The sequence below is a fragment of the Myxocyprinus asiaticus genome, chromosome 12 (genome assembly GCF_019703515.2).
Source record: "Myxocyprinus asiaticus isolate MX2 ecotype Aquarium Trade chromosome 12, UBuf_Myxa_2, whole genome shotgun sequence".
Taxonomy (NCBI): domain Eukaryota; kingdom Metazoa; phylum Chordata; class Actinopteri; order Cypriniformes; family Catostomidae; genus Myxocyprinus; species Myxocyprinus asiaticus.
In genome coordinates, this window is record NC_059355.1 from 7,841,289 (window position 1) to 7,860,026 (window position 18,738).

Consider the following 18,738-nt stretch of genomic DNA (forward strand, 5'->3'; position numbering starts at 1 on the left):
CTTCATGATGTAAAACGGTATAAAAAAAAAGCAGTAAGAACTGTTTGCATTTTTGATCGACATAATTTGCCATTTTAATATTTTGTTATGTGTGCGTCTTCCTTTTGTATATCCTTCTCAAAATCAAATTTGATCTGTATTTATTTGACTACAACAATGTACAAACATATTCAGACAGCAAATACATAATACAACGAGGTTTGTCCTGAATTTTTTGGGAATTTTGATAGACGGAGTGGGGCGCGTCCTGTAATATCGCGAGATTTGAGATGCGGAAGTGGCTGTCAGATGATTTGGGTCATGTGGTGTCGCTTGATACTGAAAGGATCTTTAAACAGACTCTGTTTGTGTGTTGTGTTTACAAATTCAAGCAAAAGCAAATCTGTACAATATACAAAGCAAATTCATCTGTGTTGGAAAGGCGTCTTCCAACATGCAGAACGTCATAAACTCGGTGAAAGGCACTGCTCTGGGAGTGGCCGAGTTTTTAACGCCCGTTTTGAAGGTAAGACGAGCAGTGTTAGCATGATTTGGTAGTCGATGTAGATGCAGCACCAAACATGAGCTTTAATAAGTGTGTAACATCTTACCATGAACATCTAAGCACAAATGAATGAGCCACTACTATGCTTATGTCATTAGATTTTTTAACACAGACAACCTGTCAGATGGCCCAAAGTTCACTAAACGCCACTGCTTTGTGTATAATGTGCATTTTAGGAAAAATAAACAAGCAAAGTGAAGAATTTCTTGGCATATGAACAGTGAATAATTTGCACACCTGCCTACAGTATGATAAACAAATTATGTCTTGGTCAGCTAGAGCAGTGTGAATGGGTTGAGGAACTGGAGGATGTGAAAACTTTGATACAGCTGGAATGCATTTGCCACGTTTTAAAAGGTTACAGAACTTCATGGTATTCAGGGTTCCCACAGTCACGTTAAACCTGGAAACATCCTGTTTTAAAAATGTAATTTCCCCTTCCTGATTTCTAATATTTTTGTGTATTTTTCATACTGAATAGTTTTAGATCTTCAAACAATATATAACATGATTAAACACAAAATACAATTTTCAAATATATATACATTTTATTAAAGCAAAAAAGTTATCCAACACCTATATCAACCATGTGAAAAACCAACTGCCCCCTTAAACTTAATAGCTGGTTGTGCCACCTTTAGCAGCAACAACTGCAACCATATGCTTCCAATAACTGGAGATCAGTCTTTCACAATGCTGTGGTGGAATTTTGGCCCACTCTTCTTTTAAGAACTGTTTTAGTTCAGCCACATTGTAGGGTTTTTGAGCATGAACTGCCCTTTTAAGGTCCTGCCACAGCATCTCAATTGGGTTCAAGTCAGGACTTTGACTAGGCTTCTCCAAAACTTTAATTTTGCTTCTTTTGAGCAATTCAGAGGTGGACTTACTCCTATGCTTTGGATCATTGTCTTGCTGCATAATCCAGTTGTGCTTGAGCTTCAACTCACGGACTGATGACCGGACATTCTCTTTTAGGATTTTCTGGTAGAGAGCAGAATTCATGTTTCCCTCAATTATTGCTAGTCGCCGTGGCCCTGAAGCAGCAAAGCATCCCCACACCATCACACTACCACCGCCATGCTCGACCGTAGGTATGATGTTCTTTTTGTGGAATTCTGTGTTTGATTTACGCCAGATGTAACGGGATCCCTGTCTTTCAAACAGTTCCACTTTCGACTCATCAGTCCACAGAAGATTCTCCCAAAAGGTTTGTGCATCATCAAGGTGTATTTTGGCAAAATTCAGATGTTCTTCTGGGTTAGCAGTGTTTTTCGCCTCGTCACTCTTCCATGGATTGCATTTTAGTGGAGTCATGAACAGTCAAGGCCTGCAGTTCTTTGGACGTTGTCCTTGGCTTTTTGTGACTTCTTGGATGAGTCGTTGCTGTGCTCTTGGAGGAATTTTGGAAGGTCGGCCGCTTCTGGAGAGGTTCTCTACTGTGCCAAGTTTTCTCCATTTGGAGATAATGGCTCTCACTGTGGTTCTTTGGAGTCCCAGAAATAGCTTTGTAACCCTTCCCAGACTGATGTATTTAAATCACCTTTTTCCTCATAATTTCTGGAATTTCTTTCAACCTTGGTGTAGTGTGCTACTGGGTGAGACCTTTTAGACAACTTCATGCTGCTGAAAAAGTTCTAGTTAGGTGTTGATTTGATTGAACTGTGCTGGCAGTAATCAGGCCTGGGTGTGTCTAGTCCAGCTGAACCCCATTATGAATGCAGTTTCATAGATTCGGGGATTTAGTAAGTAAGGGGGCAAATATTTTTCACACAGGCCCAGTTGGTATTGGATAACTTTTTTGCTTCAATAAATAACATTATCATTTAAAAACTGTATTTTGTGTTTACTCAGATTGCCTTTGATTTATATTAGAGTTTGTGTGAATTTTTGAAACAATTTAGTATGAGAGATACACAAGAACAGACGAAATCAACTTTTTCACAGCAATATATAAATATATATATATATATATATATATATATATATATATATACACACACACACACACACACACACACACACACACACACACACATATACACACACACACACACACACCGATCAGCCACAACATTAAAACCACCTGCCTAATATCGTGTAGGTCCCACTCATGCCACCAAAACAGCTCTGAACCATCGAGGCATGGACTCCACAAGACCTCTGAAGGTGTCCTGTGGTATCTGGCACCAAGACATTTGCAGCAGATCCTTTAAGTCCTATAAGTTGCGAGGTGGGGCCTCCATGGATCGGACTTGTTGGTCCAGCACATCCCATAGATGCTCGATCGGACTGAGATCTGGGGAATTTGGAGGCCAAGTCAACACCTTGAACTCTTTGACATGTTCCTCAAAACATTCTTGAACGATTTTTGCAGTGTGGCAGGGTGCATTATCTTGCTGAAAGAGGCCACTGCCATCAGGGAATACCGTTGTCATGAAGGGGGTGTACGTGGTCTGCAACAATCTTTAGGTAGGTGGTATGTGTCAAAGTAGCATCCACATGAATGCCAGGACCCAAGGGTTCCCAGCAGAACTTTGCCCAGAGCAACACACTGCCTCCGCCGGCCTGCCTTCTTCCCATGGTGTATCCTGCCGCCATCTCTTCGCCAGGTAAACGATGCACATGCACCTGGCCGTCCACATGATCTAAAATAAAACATGATTCATCAGACCAGGCCTCCTCCTTCCATTGCTCCATGGTCCAGTTCTGACGCTCACGTGCCCATTGTAGGCGCTTTCGGCGGTGGACAAGGGTCCGCACGGGCACTCTGATCGGTCTGCGGCTACGTAGCAAGCTGCGATGCACTGTGTTTTCTGACATCTTTCTATCATGGTCAGCATTACGTTTTTCAGCAATTTGTGCAACAGTAGTGCTTCTGTGGGATCGGACCAGACGGGCTAGCCTTCAGTCCACGCGCATCAATGAGCCTTGGGCGCTCATGACCCTGTCGCCGGTTCACCGGTTGTCCTTGGACTGCTTTTGGTAGGTACTAACCACTGCATACCGGTAACACCCCACAAGACCTGCCATTTTGGAGACTGACCCAGTCATCTAGCCATCACAATTTGGCCCTTGTCAAAGTCTCTCAGATCCTTACGCTTGCCAATTTTTCCTGCTTCCAACACATGAAATTCAAGAACTGACTGTTCACTTGCCTAATATATCCCGCCCCTTGACACAGGTGCCATTGTAACGAGATAATAAATGTAATTCGCTTCATCTGTCAGTGGTTTTAATGTTGTAGCTGATCAGTGTATATACAGGTGCATCTCAATAAATTAGAATGTCGTGGAAAAGTTCATTTATTTCAGTAATTCAACTCAAATTGTGAAACTCGTGTATTAAATAAATTCAATGCACACAGACTGAAGTCGTTTAAGTCTTTGGTTCTTTTAATTGTGATGATTTTGGCTCACATTTAACAAAAACCCACCAATTCACTATCTCAACAAATTAGAATATGGTGACATGCCAATCAGCTTATCAACTCAAAACACCTGCAAAGGTTTCCTGAGCCTTCAAAATGGTCTCTCAGTTTGGTTCACTACGCTACACAATCATGGGGAAGACTGCTGATCTGACAGTTGTCCAGAAGACAATCATTGACACCCTTCACAAGGAGGGTAAGCCACAAACATTCATTGCCAAAGAAGCTGGCTGTTCACAGAGTGTTGTATCCAAGCATGTTAACAGAAAGTTGAGTGGAAGGAAAAAGTTTGGAAGAAAAAGATGTACAACCAACCGAGAGAACCGCAGCCTTATGAGGATTGTCAAGCAAAATCGATTCAAGAATTTGGGTTCAAGGCATCAAGAGCCACCACACACAGACGTGTCAAGGAATTTGGCTACAGTTGTCATATTCCTCTTGTTAAGCCACTCCTGAACCACAGACAACGTCAGAGGCGTCTTACCTGGGCTAAGGAGAAGAAGAACTGGACTGCTGCCCAGTGTTCCAAAGTCCTCTTTTCAGATGAGAGCAAGTTTTGTATTTCATTTGGAAACCAAGGTCCTAGAGTCTGGAGGAAGGGTGGAGAAGCTCATAGCCCAAGTTACTTGAAGTCCAGTGTTAAGTTTCCACAGTCTGTGATGATTTGGGGTGCAATGTCATCTGCTGGTGTTGGTCCATTGTGTTTTTTGAAAACCAAAGTCACTGCACCTGTTTACCAAGAAATTTTGGAGCACTTCATGCTTCCTTCTGCTGACCAGCTTTTTAAAGATGCTGATTTCATTTTCCAGCAGGATTTGGCACCTGCCCACACTGCCAAAAGCACCAAAAGTTGGTTAAATGACCATGGTGTTGGTGTGCTTGACTGGCCAGCAAACTCACCAGACCTGAACCCCATAGAGAATCTATGGGGTATTGTCAAGAGGAAAATGAGAAACAAGAGACCAAAAAATGCAGATGAGCTGAAGGCCACTGTCAAAGAAACCTGGGCTTCCATACCACCTCAGCAGTGCCACAAACTGATCACCTCCATGCCACGCCGCATTGAGGCAGTAATTAAAGCAAAAGGAGCCCCTACCAAGTATTGAGTACATATACAGTAAATGAACATACTTCCCAGAAGGCCAACAATTCACTAAAAATGTTTTTTTTATTGGTCTTATGATGTATTCTAATTTGTTGAGATAGTGAATTGGTGGGTTTTTGTTAAATGTGAGCCAAAATCATCACAATTAAAAGAACCAAAGACTTAAACTACTTCAGTCTGTGTGCATTGAATTTATTTAATACACGAGTTTCACAATTTGAGTTGAATTACTGAAATAAATGAACTTTTCCACGACATTCAAATTTATTGAGATGCACCTGTATATTTCTAGTTATGCTCTGCTCTGAAGTATTTCTACTAGAAATTGCTCTTTATGAGTGCAATAATCTTTCATAATTTTATGACATTTTTAATTAATTGAAAATCATTTATTTATCGAAAGTCATTGAGATTCATTTATTCAAAGGTGTGGGAATCCTGTCTCCTGCAATCACATTCTTCATGTTATTGCAAGTGATGCAGTAGATTTCCCTATCTCCCTTTCTTAGGAATCCAAGTTTAAGGAAACTGGGGTTATAACTCCAGAGGAGGTGAGTGTTTTTTGTGGTTTTGCTGAAGTTCACAATACTTGATTAAAAATGACACGCAATGTCTCAAGCATAGCTGTTTTGTTTTTTTTTTCTTCCTGTGCAGTTTGTGGCTGCAGGAGATCACCTGGTTCATCACTGTCCCACGTGGAAATGGTAAGAACTTGCGCGCACACACCTATATTCAGTTCTACTATACCAGTCAAAAGTTTGGACACATCTAATCTTTTTTGTTTGTTTGTTATTATTATTATGATGATTACTATTTTAAGAATAATATTGTCATCTACAGTATGAAATAACACAAATGAAGGTATGAAAAAGTTGCCCAGTCCACAATTCAGTTCAACTCATTTATTTCTTCAATTAAGTCATTCATAAATGTTTAGTTTTGTTAAGAAATTAATATAGACACAACTTGTATTTGTCTACAAGATGAGTGTTTAAAGCAATAGTTCACCCTAAAATGAAAATGCTCTCATCATGTACTCACCCTCATGCCATCCCAGATGTGTATGATTTTCTTTCTTCTGCAGAACACAAAGAGTTTAGAAGAATATTTCAGTTCTGTTGGTCCATACAGTGCAAGTGAATGGTGGCCAGAGTTTTGAAGCTCCAAAAAGCACATAAAGGCAGCATAAAAGTAATACATATGACTTCAGTGGTTTAATCCATGTCTTCTGAAGTGATCCAATCAGTTTGTGGTAAAAATAGACCAAAATATGACCCCTTTTTCACTGTACATTTTGCCATTGCAGTCTCTTGGCACGATCATGATTTCAAGCTTGATTACACTTCCTAGGGCTTGACGTATGCGCAGAGCACCAGATGGCGCTAGGAAGTGTAATCAAGTAATCAGTGATCGCCAAGGAGACTGTTGATGTTACAATTTATAGTGAAATGGAGTTGTTGTTTTGGTATTTTCTCACCCAAAACTGATTGGATTGCTTCAGAAGACATGGAGTCGTATAGATTACTTTTACATATACTGCCTTTATGTGCTTTTTGGAGCTTCAAAGTTCTGGTCACCATTCACATGCGTTGTATGGACCAACAGAGCTGAGATATTCTTCTAAAAATCTTTGTTCAGCAGAAGAAAGAAAGTCAGGCACATCTGGGATGGCATGAGGGTGAGTAAATGATGAGAGAATTTTTACTTTTTGGGGTGAACTATTCCTTAAAGTATAAGTCTTTAGACTGAAAGCCTGTTAAGATCATACGAAACATAAATGCAGTCAGGTGTGTCAAAACTGTTGACTGCTAATATATTTAATGATTTGCTTGAAGCAATGTTTTGAGCTTTTAATATGAGTAATATTCCATTCTGTAATTTTTCCCATGCGCATGCTCTTTATTTTAAAGCACTTTTACAGCATTAAGAAGATATTTTCTGTACATATAGGGCATCTGGAGAAGAAGCAAAAGTGAAACCTTATCTGCCCAAAGACAAACAGTTTCTATTAACCCGGAATGGTAAAGGAAGTGAAAGTCTTACTCCGTTTAAAAAAACATTACATCCATCGCTGAGATGAATGTTACAGCTGTGGTTTTATTTTGTAAACCTCACAATATGGCTCTTTCGGGCACAGTTCCATGTTACAAGCGCTGTAAACAGATGGAGTACTCTGATGAGCTGGAGGCCATTATAGAAGAGGATGATGGAGACGGGGGCTGGGTCGATACCTACCATAACTCGGGTATGAAACAGAACAATTAGTGTCATGCATTTGACACCTTTGTCACACTTAAACTGTTGTATTGTGAGCTGTTGTGTTTTTGGTTTTGGTTTTAGTAATACAATGCATAATGTCACTACTACCTGACACTGAGCACTGAAATAGATATCCTGGCAGCCCCAGACTCTGTAAATAAGAAAAGGGAAAAAAGAAAAAAAAAAAACAGTTATGGAAGTTCCCCACACATCTGATAGCCAATCAGAAAATTTCTCTGATTGTGAATTATTTTGCATGTATGGGATAGGGTTTTGGAGAGTGGGCTTGTGCATGAAGTTAGTAAAATGGTCAAAAACATGTACAGCACCTTAAAGTTACAAACAGTGAAAAATGTGTCTTTTTTTTATTATTAATTATTCTTTTGCATTGCCAGGTGTGACAGGGGTGACGGAAGCAGTTCGGGAAATCTCATTGGATAATAAGGTGATGCAGCACTTTGCTGGCTTCTTAAATAAAATAAATATTATTTCTGTTTTGATTTAAGTTGTTAATCAGATATTTATATTGGTTTGTGTGCATGTGAAGGACAATATGAATATGAACGTGCAGATAGGTGCTCGTGGAAATTGTGATGACCATGATGATGAGGATGAAGGAGAGGCAGCAGACATGGAAGGTAGTAATGGATGAGTTATTTCTTTATTTATTCTTTGATGTAATTGACATCCCTTATATAAAAATATTTGTAATTATTATAAATGATGTTTCCATTTCAGAATATGAAGAGAGTGGACTTTTGGAGACGGATGATGTAAGAAATTATATTCACAGAACTTCTTTTTTAAATGACAGCACAAGCTTTTCAAGAACTAGATTTTATTTAGCAAATTATTAATTTGTTACATGTTGTCTCTTTTTAGGCCACTCTTGACATGAGTAAAATGGCTGATTTAAGTAAAAACAAGGCAGAGGCTGGTGGCGAAGATGCTATTCTACAGACAAGAACTTATGATCTTTATATCACATATGACAAATATTACCAGACGCCAAGACTATGGCTGTTTGGATATGATGAGGTGACTCTGTGCTTAGTATTCAGCATTTGGTTGTTCAACAGACTAAAGTGCTTCTAAGTTTTGACCTAATAATGAATCATGATTATTCCTACAAAAATAAACATTGAACAGAATACAGTGTGTATTCTGTTAAAGGGATCGTTCACCCAAAAATAAAAATTCTCTCATTTACTCACCTTCATGCCTTCCCAGATGTGTATGACTTTCTTTCTTCTGCAGAACACAAATGAAGATTTTTAGAAGAATATCTCAGCTTTGTAGGTCCATACAATGCAAATGAACGGTGACCAGAGCTTTGAAGCTCCAAAAACGGTAAGACTCCAGTGGTTAAATCTGCATCTTCACAAGTGATATGATAGGTGTGGATGAAAAACAGATAAATATTTAAGTCAATCTCCACTTTCACTTTCAGAATGTGAAAGAATGTAAAAGTTGAGATTTGTAGTAAAAAAGGACTTGAATGTTGATCTGTTTCGCAACCACACCTATCATATCACTTCAGAAGATATGGATTAAACCACTGGAGTCGGATGGAATAGTTTTATTTTGCCTTTATGTGCTTTTTGGTGCTTCAAAGTTTTGGTCACCGTTTACTTGCATTGTGTGGACCTACAGAGCTAAGATATTCATCTAAAAATCTTCATTTATGTTCAGTAGAAGAAAGTAAGTCATTCACGTATGGGATGCCATGAGGGTGAGTAAATGAGAGAATTTTCATTTTTGGGTGAACTATCCCTTTAAGATGTGCTGTCAGCCCAGCACATGTGATTGTTATGCACTATGGGTGTCCTAATCCACTCCATAGTTTAGTATTAAGTACACTGCCATTTCAAGGGCTGTCCCATTGTCAAAGTAGTTCCAGTGCACTGCAATTTTCGCTCCCTAGAAAAACCATTGAACATTGATGTTCATAATGTCACTGCATTTTTAACAGCTACAATGAAGTTGCATGATAAACAAACCCAATCAAAGCAGAAGGACATCAGTCATGGCATGTTATACTGTGGTGTTGGTAAATACCAGCTTCATTTTCATGCGCAACCACATAATTGTCATCACTGTCCCAGTGTTTAGTAAATCGAGTGCCTTGCTAGTCCCCAAATTTATGTTCACAATATACTGATTGATGTCAAAGGGAACTAACGATCGTGTGTTGTTACTTTAGTAAAGCTCAGTTTGTTTTAAACTCTTGTGTTTTGCTGTTTCTTAGGACAGACAACCTCTGACAGTTGATCAGATGTATGAAGATATCAGCCAAGATCACGTAAAGAAAACGGTCACCATTGAAAACCACCCTCACCTGCCCCCACCCGCTATGTGCTCTGTGCATCCATGCAGGTAAATACAAATATCACATGTGCGAGCCAACACTAAGCATGGGACATGCACTACAGGAGATTTATGTAAAAAAAAAATCTGAAAATCATGACAGTTCCCATCACAGTGTCATTTCCACCACATCTCAAATTCTATATCATGTTTTAAGAGAGAGTTAACCCCAAAATGAAAATTCTCTCATCATTTACTCACCCTCAGGCCATCCCAGATGTGTATGACTTACTTTATTCTGCAGAATGCAAATGAAGATTTTTAGAAGAATATCTCAGCTCTGTAGGTCCATACAATGCAAGCGAATGGTGGCCAGAAATTTGAAGCTCCAAAAAGCAGATAAAGGCAGCATAAAAGTAATCCATACAACGCTAGTGGTTTAATACATGTCTTCAGAAGTGATATGATAGGTGTGGGTGAGAAACAGATTACAGTACCTTTAATATTTAAAGGTACTGTAAGCAATTTTCTTGTCTTTTTTTTCATGGAAAAGTATGAAAAATTTGTCATACTCCCTTAAAGAAATTAATTAAATAAGTGTCCTGAGATATCTGACCGGTCTCTGTGACAGCTGTAGACTTTGTAAACGGCAAACAAAAACGTGTCCGCAGACATTGACGCTTTTCACCTCTCAATCATTTTGCTCGTTCTCAGTAGTGTTCTGTTTGAAGCGGATCGTTGAGGCTATGATACAGAATGTTTTCCAGTTGAGGGCGCAATTGTGCCACTGTTAAATTGGATAGCCACAGGAACAAACAATGCTGCTCTTGCTCAGTTTTGGTCTCAATTATCTTTTGAGGGCAGAGTTTTGGAATTAGGGGCCATGGCTAATTCAACTGCTCAGTCAGGTAAAAGCTTTGGAAGGCTAAAATTGTTAACAGCACCTTTATGTCCTTTTTTACTATAAATCTCCGCTTTGAAGCTCCAAAAAGCACATAAAAGCAGCATAAAAGTAATTAATAAGCCTCCCGTGATGAATTCATGCCTTCAAAAGTGATTTGATAGGTGTGGGTGAGAAACAGATCAATATTTAAAGCATTTTGTAATATAAATATCCACTTTCACTTCTACATTCTTTTTGTTTTTTAATGATTCACATTTTTCGTGCATATCACTTGCCACCTACTGGTTGGGGCTGGTCAAGCAAAGAATCAGGATCAGAAACAGAATGAGCTTTATTGCCAATTGTGCTCACGTACACAAGGAATTTTTTTTGGTGATAGGAGAAACAAGCAAGTGCACACAGAACATAACAGTGAGACAAAGAATATAAAACAAGGTAAGAGTATAAATAGACATAAAAAAATAAAAATGGGACATAACATAGAATGGCTTATGTACATGTGCAAGTGGTAATATATGTGCAAGGGGTATGTACAGTTATTGAATTAAATATGATTGAATTTACATATGTACAGGGCTCCACTCTAAAAAGATGACTTAGGAGCCATTGGCTCCTAAGCTGAAACATTAAGGAGCCAAATAGCTGTTTTTAGTAGCCAAATCACAGATTTTCTCGATTTAGATTGCTGTTCAGATACAAGATAGAAAGTCAAAGAAAATGAAGTCAGCTTATAACCCATTCATTGAAGATTTAATATACAGTATATATAGTTGAGAAGATACATTTGCATTCCATTTGTCTCATAAATGTTCACACCCCTTTCATAATTTATACAAATATAAGAGATGAAAGTTTTTTTTTTATTTAGTACTGCCCTTCAGAATCAACATTACAGATATGTACAAGTATAGTATGCATATAGTAGTGTGAGGTCTTGTTGAGCATCAATGAAATTTTGCACCTTGTGTAATAGTTGTGCACAAGTCCCTCAATTGTCCTAAGTGTCAAAAGCTTGATTTTTATATATATATATTTGTTTTAAAATATTGCTTTAGTCTTTCTTTACTGTTACCGGATGGCCCAGACACAGAGACTACAAGAGTGCAAATTGAATGAAATCCCAGATGCAGTTTGTGCTACTCCAATCCCAATCAATAATTACCAGAAGAAAAAGTGGTACACAATACGGGACTTTTAACTATAAAGAAGCCCTAAATACACATGGGACTCTTATTTTGAAATGTCTGCACTCCCAGTTGTGAACACACTGACGGCCGATTCGCTGAGAAAGTGACTCTGATTCAAACTGCTAACCTGAGCTCCTGAGTTCAAACCCTCATTTCCTTTCGGGTGATTAATGAAAAAGATCCGGTTCAAAAGAGTCATTTGTTCACGACTCTCACACGCTGGTTTTGTTGTTGCATATGGTGCAGCGAGCTCATCACAACAGAAAGGGTGAAAAGTGGCACGAGACACACTGGTATGCGCTCTAAAGATATATTCAATAATTCATTAGATGATTTCTGACGAAACCGCATATGAAGGCACACAACCCGACTGTCGCCAATGGCAACTAGATTTTAAATGATTTTTAATATTAACAGTTTTATTGATTCCATATAACATATGTAAATATAATAATAATAAAAAATAACAAAATATATAGAATCACATTATATTATTTTCAACCCTTCCTCCAGAACATTAACCCCCCCACCCAACACGAACAGATCCCCCAGTGGTCAAACGTAATTGACAAAGACACACAAAAAGACAATAAAACAGTAGAAAATATTTAGAAATACATAATGGAAAGTATACATTAAAAAACAAAAAGGCTACAACGCACACATTTAAAGCAACGCATCTCCCTCCACTGCCCTTCCCCGAGAGCCCTCCAAAAAGGCCAAATAGCCACCCCACCTCCTGATGAACATATCCATGTTGCCTAGCCATATATATGGCAACTCCTCCAAAGCCGCTACACTGCCCATCTCCTCGTACCACTCACGAAATGAGGGGGATCCAGCTGACTTCCATCCTCTAAGGATAACCTGTCTGCCTATCATAACACCAGCCAGGATCCAATTCTTCATGTACTTATCCCCTACATCAATGACCGCCCCATCACCTAAAATACAGAGTCTGGGGCAAAATTAAATTTGAGTACCTAATACATCGCCCATAAAACTCTGGACCCTCAACCAAAATTCTTGAATTTGAACACATCCCAAAAGACATGGGTTGTGTCTCCATCTTCTGATTGACATAGCCAGCAGGTGGGTGTGTTCTTAAGACCAAGCCTATGCAATCTAGAGGGGGTCCAATATGTCTGTTATGTAAAATCTTAAATTGCATAAGGTGAACCCTTGCATCTCTAGATGCAGATTTGATGTTTTTTAGAATCCTAGCCCACATTCCCTCCTCCAATGCCAAGTTTAGATCTTTCTCCCATAATCTCTTAGGAGAAGTTGAAGTTCCATCCCCCAGACTCTGAATTAGCAGGGAGTAATACACTGATGCCTCATGACCTTTTCTAAAAGCAGTAATCACCACTCCCAGAGTATCTGCCGCTTTAGGGGGGTGTAAACCACTCCCAAAAACAGTACAGAGCAGGTGGCACAGCTGTAAATACTTATAGAACTGAGATCTAGAAATCCCAAAAAGTTGAACCAAATTTTGAAAGGATCTCAAAAATCCATTCTCATATAGGTCACCGAGTGTAGTAACCCCCCTTCCAATCCACTCTGACCAGCAAAAAGGGGACTTGTTGATGCATAATTTGGGGTTCAGCCATATGCTCAAGGCAGCATTTAAAAAAGTGTCCGAATTAAACAGTCTGGACACTTTTATCCATACCAAGTTAAAGTGCGAGATAACGGAATGTAACTTAACTTCTCCGATTAATTTGATAAAGAGGCCCTGCAGTGGCGAAATAGGGGCAAGAACTTCCTGTTCTATACAGAACCAGGGAGGGGCTCTCTCAGATGGAATCGACCAATGAGCCAAATGTCTGAGACCGAAAGCATAATAATAAAATAAAATCTTGGGTAGGCCTAGCCCACCTTTGTCAGTCGGCCTATGTAACTTATCGAAATTTAATTTGGGACACTTACCATTCCAAATGAAGGACTTTGCTATGCTATCAAATTGCTTGAAATAAGAGAGGGGGACATCTACAGGGAGAGACTGCAACAAGTAATTGAATTTTGGAATACAATTCATTTTAATAACATTAACTTTCCCAATCATAGATAAATGTAATGAAGCCCACCTGTCCACATCGCTCGAAAACCGTTTTATTAAGGGGTTAAAATTAACTCTAACTAAATCAGACAATTTTGCTGGGAATAAGATGCCCAAATACTTAATGCCTTGTTTGGGCCACTGGAAAGTGCCCGGCTGGAAAGCCGTTACTGGGCAGTACGCTGTCAGAGCCAAAGCTTTGGATTTAGACCAATTGACTCTATATCCTGAAAACTTAGAAAAGGAATTAATAATTCTGTGGAGGCAAGGCACAAATTTTATATGATTGTCGCAATCAATTATTTTTGCTCGCATTTGTGACCATTTTAGTCGCAGTCTGAAGCCCTGATATGTACATGACATATTTATACATTATTGCACTATGGGAGTCCAGAAGGCAGTTTAATTGTGGTAAATGGCCTGAAGGTAAAAACTGTTCTTGTGCCTGGTTGTCCTGGCACTGAGGGCTCTGTAGCACCGGCCAGAGGGCAACTTTTCAAAAAGGGGGTGGGCAGGGTGTGTGGGGTCCAGAGTGATTCTACCTGCACATTTCCTCACTCTGGAGACGTACAGGTCTTAGAGGGTGGGCGGGGGGAACCAATAATCCTCTCCGCATTCCTAACTGTCTGTTTTAGTTTCCTTCTGTCTGATTTGGTGGCTGAACCAAACCAGAGAGTTATAGATATACACAGGACCCGAGTAGCTGAGTAGAACTGAGTTAGCAGCTCCAGCGGCAGGTTAAACTTCCTCAGCTGGCGAAGGAAGTACAACCTCTTCTGAGCCTTCTTCACAATGGAGTTTATGTGGGTTTCCCACTTCAGGTACTGAGAGATGGTAGAACCCAGGAACCTGAATGACTCCACTGCTGCCACAGTGCTGTTCAGGATGGTGAGGGGGGAGTGTGGGGGATTTCTCCTGAAGTCCACTATCATCTCCACTGTTTTGAGCATGTTCAGCTCAAGGTTGTTGTGACCGCACCAGACGGTTCAACCTCCTATCTGTGTGGACTCGTCACTTTCGCGGATGAGGCCAATGACCATGGTGTCATCTGCAAACTTCAGGAGATTGACAGAGGGGTCCTATGCAGTGCAGTCATTCGTGTACAGGAAGAAAGCAGTGGAGAGAGAACACATCTCTAAGGAGTACCAGTGCTAATAGTGAGGGTCCCAGATGTGATTTTCCCCAGTCTCCCTAGCTGCTGCCTATCTGTCAGAAAACTTTTGATCCACCGACAGATTGTGGTTTGCATGGGGAGCTGGGTCAGTTTGGTTGAGAGAAGATCAGGCATGATGGTATTGAAGGTTGAACTGAAGTCCTCAGATTGGATCCTTGCATAAGTCCCAGGTCTGTCAAGGTGTTGCAGGATATAATGCAGTCCCATGTTGACAGCATCATCCACAGACCTGTTTGCTCGGTAAGCAAACTGAAAGGGGTCTAACAGGGGTCCAGTGATGTCCTTCAGGTAGGACAAAACCAGTCTCTCAAATGACTTCATGACCATAGATGTGAGAGCGACAGGTCTGTAGTCATTAAGTCCTGTGATTTTGAGATTTTTGGGGACTGGAATTATGGTGGAGCGTTTGAAGCAGCAGGGAACTTAATACTGCTCCAGTGATCTGTTGAAGATCTGTGTGAAGATGGGGGCCAGTTGGTCAGCACACTTTCAGACAGGCAGGTGTGACACCATCTGGGCCTGAAGCTTTCCTAGTTTTTTGTTTCCAGAATACCCAGCACACATCCTCCTCCTCACAGACCATAAGTGCGGGTTGAGTAGCGGGAGGAGGGAGGTTACAGTAGGTGTTGGTGTGTGTGTGAAGTGAAGATCAGAGTGGGGGATGGGTGTGAGACTGGGGTTTTCAAACCTAAAACACATTCAGTTCATCAGCCATTTGTTGATTCTCTACAGAGCGAGGGGGGAAGGGGGGGTCTTATACTAAGTAATGCTTTTAAGGCCTTTCCACACAGATGTAGGATTGTTGGCTGAAAACTGATTTTTCAGCTTTTCAGGGTAGCTTCTTTTAGCCACTCTGATTTCCTTAGTCAGTGTGTTTCTGGCCTGGTTTCTTCAATATTTTATCCCCACTTCTGTAAGCATCCTCTTTGGCATGACAAAGATGTCTGAGTTTTCTTTAAACCATGGTTTATTGTTATTGAATGATAAAAATGTCCTAGTAGGGATGCACATATTCTCACAGAAACTGATATATGATGTCACAGTATCTGTGAGCTCGTCCAGGTCTGTGACTGCAGCTTCAAAAACACTCCAGTAAGTGCAGTAAAAGCAGGCTTGTAGTTCCATCTCTGCTTCATTAGTCTATCTTTTTATAGTCCTTACTACAGGCTTAGCTGATTTCAGTTTCTGTTTGTAGGTCAGGAGATGAACCAGACAGTGTTCAGAGTGTTCTAAAGCTGCACGTGGGACAGAGGGATATGCATCCTTTAAAGTGGTGTAGTAGTGGTCCAGTATATTTCTTTCTCTGGTGGGGCATGTGATGTGTTGTTTGCATTTTGGCAGTTCACGGGTGAGATTAGCTTTATTAAAATCTCCCAGAATAATGATAAGAGAGTCCGGGTGTTGTTGCTTAGTGTCTGTGTCAAAAGTGGTGACTAATAGTAAAAAATACTTAAATATTAATATTTCTCACCAACACCTGTCATATCACTTCTGAAGACATGAATTTAACCACTGGAGTTGTATGGATTAATTTTATGCTGCCTTTATGTGTTTTTTGGAGCTACAAAGTTCTTACCACTTGCATTGTATGGACCTACAGAGCTGAGATATTCTTCTAAAAAAAAAAATTGTGTTCTGCAGAAGAAAGTCATGCACATCTGGGATGGCATGAGGATGAGTAAATTATCTTGCATTTTCTTTGTTTCTTTCAAACTTCACTTGTCTCATATTTCATCTCAAGCATGCTCTTCGCTGACAAATTTGCCGAAATGTTTGGGGGGGGGGGGGAGTTAAGGCAAAATTGTTTGGTGTGGTGGAAATGACACCACAACTGTTGAACATTTTTTTTTTTTTTTTTTGCAATTGATAGAAATATATTTCACACAAATAATTATCAAAATGGTTTGTTTATTTCATTCTTTGTTTAAATTATCATAATTTTAAACATGTAATAATTTTTATAATGAATTTTCATTGTTTAAAATTGAGAGTCTGAGACCAGGCTAAAACAGTAAATTCTGTACATAAAAGGCATTTGAAATGCACCAAAAATGAATGATGAAGGCCTGGTAATAGTTTTCCAAGTCAGTTTTATTTTGACCTTTATGTTACAAAAGGAAAAATGTTGAAATAAGTTTGTTTTAATAAAAGTCAACCCCTGGGACATGAAATTACTCAAAGTTGCATGAACACTCATCAGCATCTCCCTTGATTTTTCTTTCTTTTTTTTTTTTTTCAGACATGCAGAAGTGATGAAAAAGATTATCGAGACTGTGGCAGAAGGAGGAGGAGAACTTGGGGTCCATATGTATCCTTTTCACAGTAACATGCATAAACAAACACACTACCACTTATTCTTTACTATAATTTACTAATCTTGTAGATTAATGCATAATGTTCTTATTGTAATGGAGAAATGTATATGTTGGCCTATGAGGTATTTTCCTTAACATTTATAACTTCAGGTATCTTCTGATTTTCTTGAAATTTGTGCAAGCTGTTATTCCTACAATAGAATATGACTACACAAGGCATTTTACCATGTAACCTATCATTTCAGAGATGACAATAACATGTTTTAGTGTTTTATAAGTAGACGTTGTTCCTGCGGTGAGGAAGTCACAACAATATAAAACTTAGAGACACTTTCCTGAAACAACAATGTCAGAAGTTCTCTGAAATGCCTGGCAGGCATTTCTCTCAACCATTCTTCAGCTTATCTCTGTATTAGTCACTTGTTCTTATGCTGTCCTCAAACTAAAAGTGTTTTATTTTATATTTACTTATCAAATAACCTGTGCAGCATACAACAAGCCATTCTCTTGTTTTAATGGCAAATAATAAATTGCTATCAAAATATTTTGGTATTATTTTTGTGATCCGTATCACTTCTGGTGTGTGTGCTGGGCTTTCTATGGTTTTTGACGTCTTGACTGTGCCTTAATACGTTGTTCTTTGAACTTTGGAATCACTGTCTTGGTCACAGAACAGTGTTGTTGTAACGTATTCACAATCCCACAGTCTATACACCGATCAGCCACAACATTAAAACCACCTGCCTAATATTGTGTAGGCCCCCTTTGCGCCGCCAAAACAGCGCCAACCCGCATCTTAGAATAGCATTCTGAGATGATATTCTTCTCACCACAATTGTACAGAGCGGTTATCTGAGTTACCGTAGACTTTGTCAGTTCGAACCAGTCTGGCCATTTTCTGTTGACCTCTCTCGTCAACAAGGTGTTTCTGTCTGCAAAACTGCCGCTCACTAGATGTTTTTGGCACCATTCTGAGTAAATTCTAGAAACTGTTGTGCGTGAAAATCCCAGGAGATCAGCAGTTACAGAAATACTCAAACCAGCCCATCTGGCACCAACAATAATCCATGCGATTATCTAATCAGCCAATCGTGTGGCTGCAGTGCATAAAATAATGCAGATATGGGGCAGGAGCTTGAGTTAATGTTCACATCAACTATCAGATGTGATCTCAGTGATTTGGAGCGTGGCATGATTGTTGGTGCCAGATGGGCTGGTTTAAATATTTCTGTAACTGCTGATCGCCTGGGATTTTCACACACAACAGTCTCTAGAATTTACTCAGAATGGTGCCAAAAACAAAAAACATCCAGTGAGGAGCAGTTCTGTGGACGGAAATGCCTTGTTGATGAGAGAGAGGTCAACAGAGAATGGCCAGACTGGTTCGAATTCACAAAGTCTACGGTAACTCGGATAACCACTCTGTGCAACTGTGGTGAGAAGAATATCATCTCAGA

General features: G+C 39.6%; 1 protein-coding gene across 1 annotated transcript; it reads left to right on the plus strand.

The window, feature by feature from the left end:
* The first annotated feature begins 263 nt into the window (after positions 1-263).
* Positions 264-17,825, plus strand: LOC127448834 (ubiquitin-like-conjugating enzyme ATG3). Its single transcript, XM_051711664.1, has 12 exons — positions 264-505; positions 5,586-5,627; positions 5,731-5,780; positions 7,027-7,097; positions 7,214-7,321; positions 7,731-7,780; positions 7,883-7,973; positions 8,074-8,108; positions 8,218-8,373; positions 9,584-9,711; positions 17,206-17,274; positions 17,432-17,825. Exons 1-12 carry the CDS (start codon positions 434-436, stop codon positions 17,511-17,513), a joined length of 954 nt encoding a protein of 317 aa, XP_051567624.1. The 5' UTR covers positions 264-433; the 3' UTR covers positions 17,514-17,825.
* Positions 17,826-18,738: the final 913 nt, after the last annotated feature.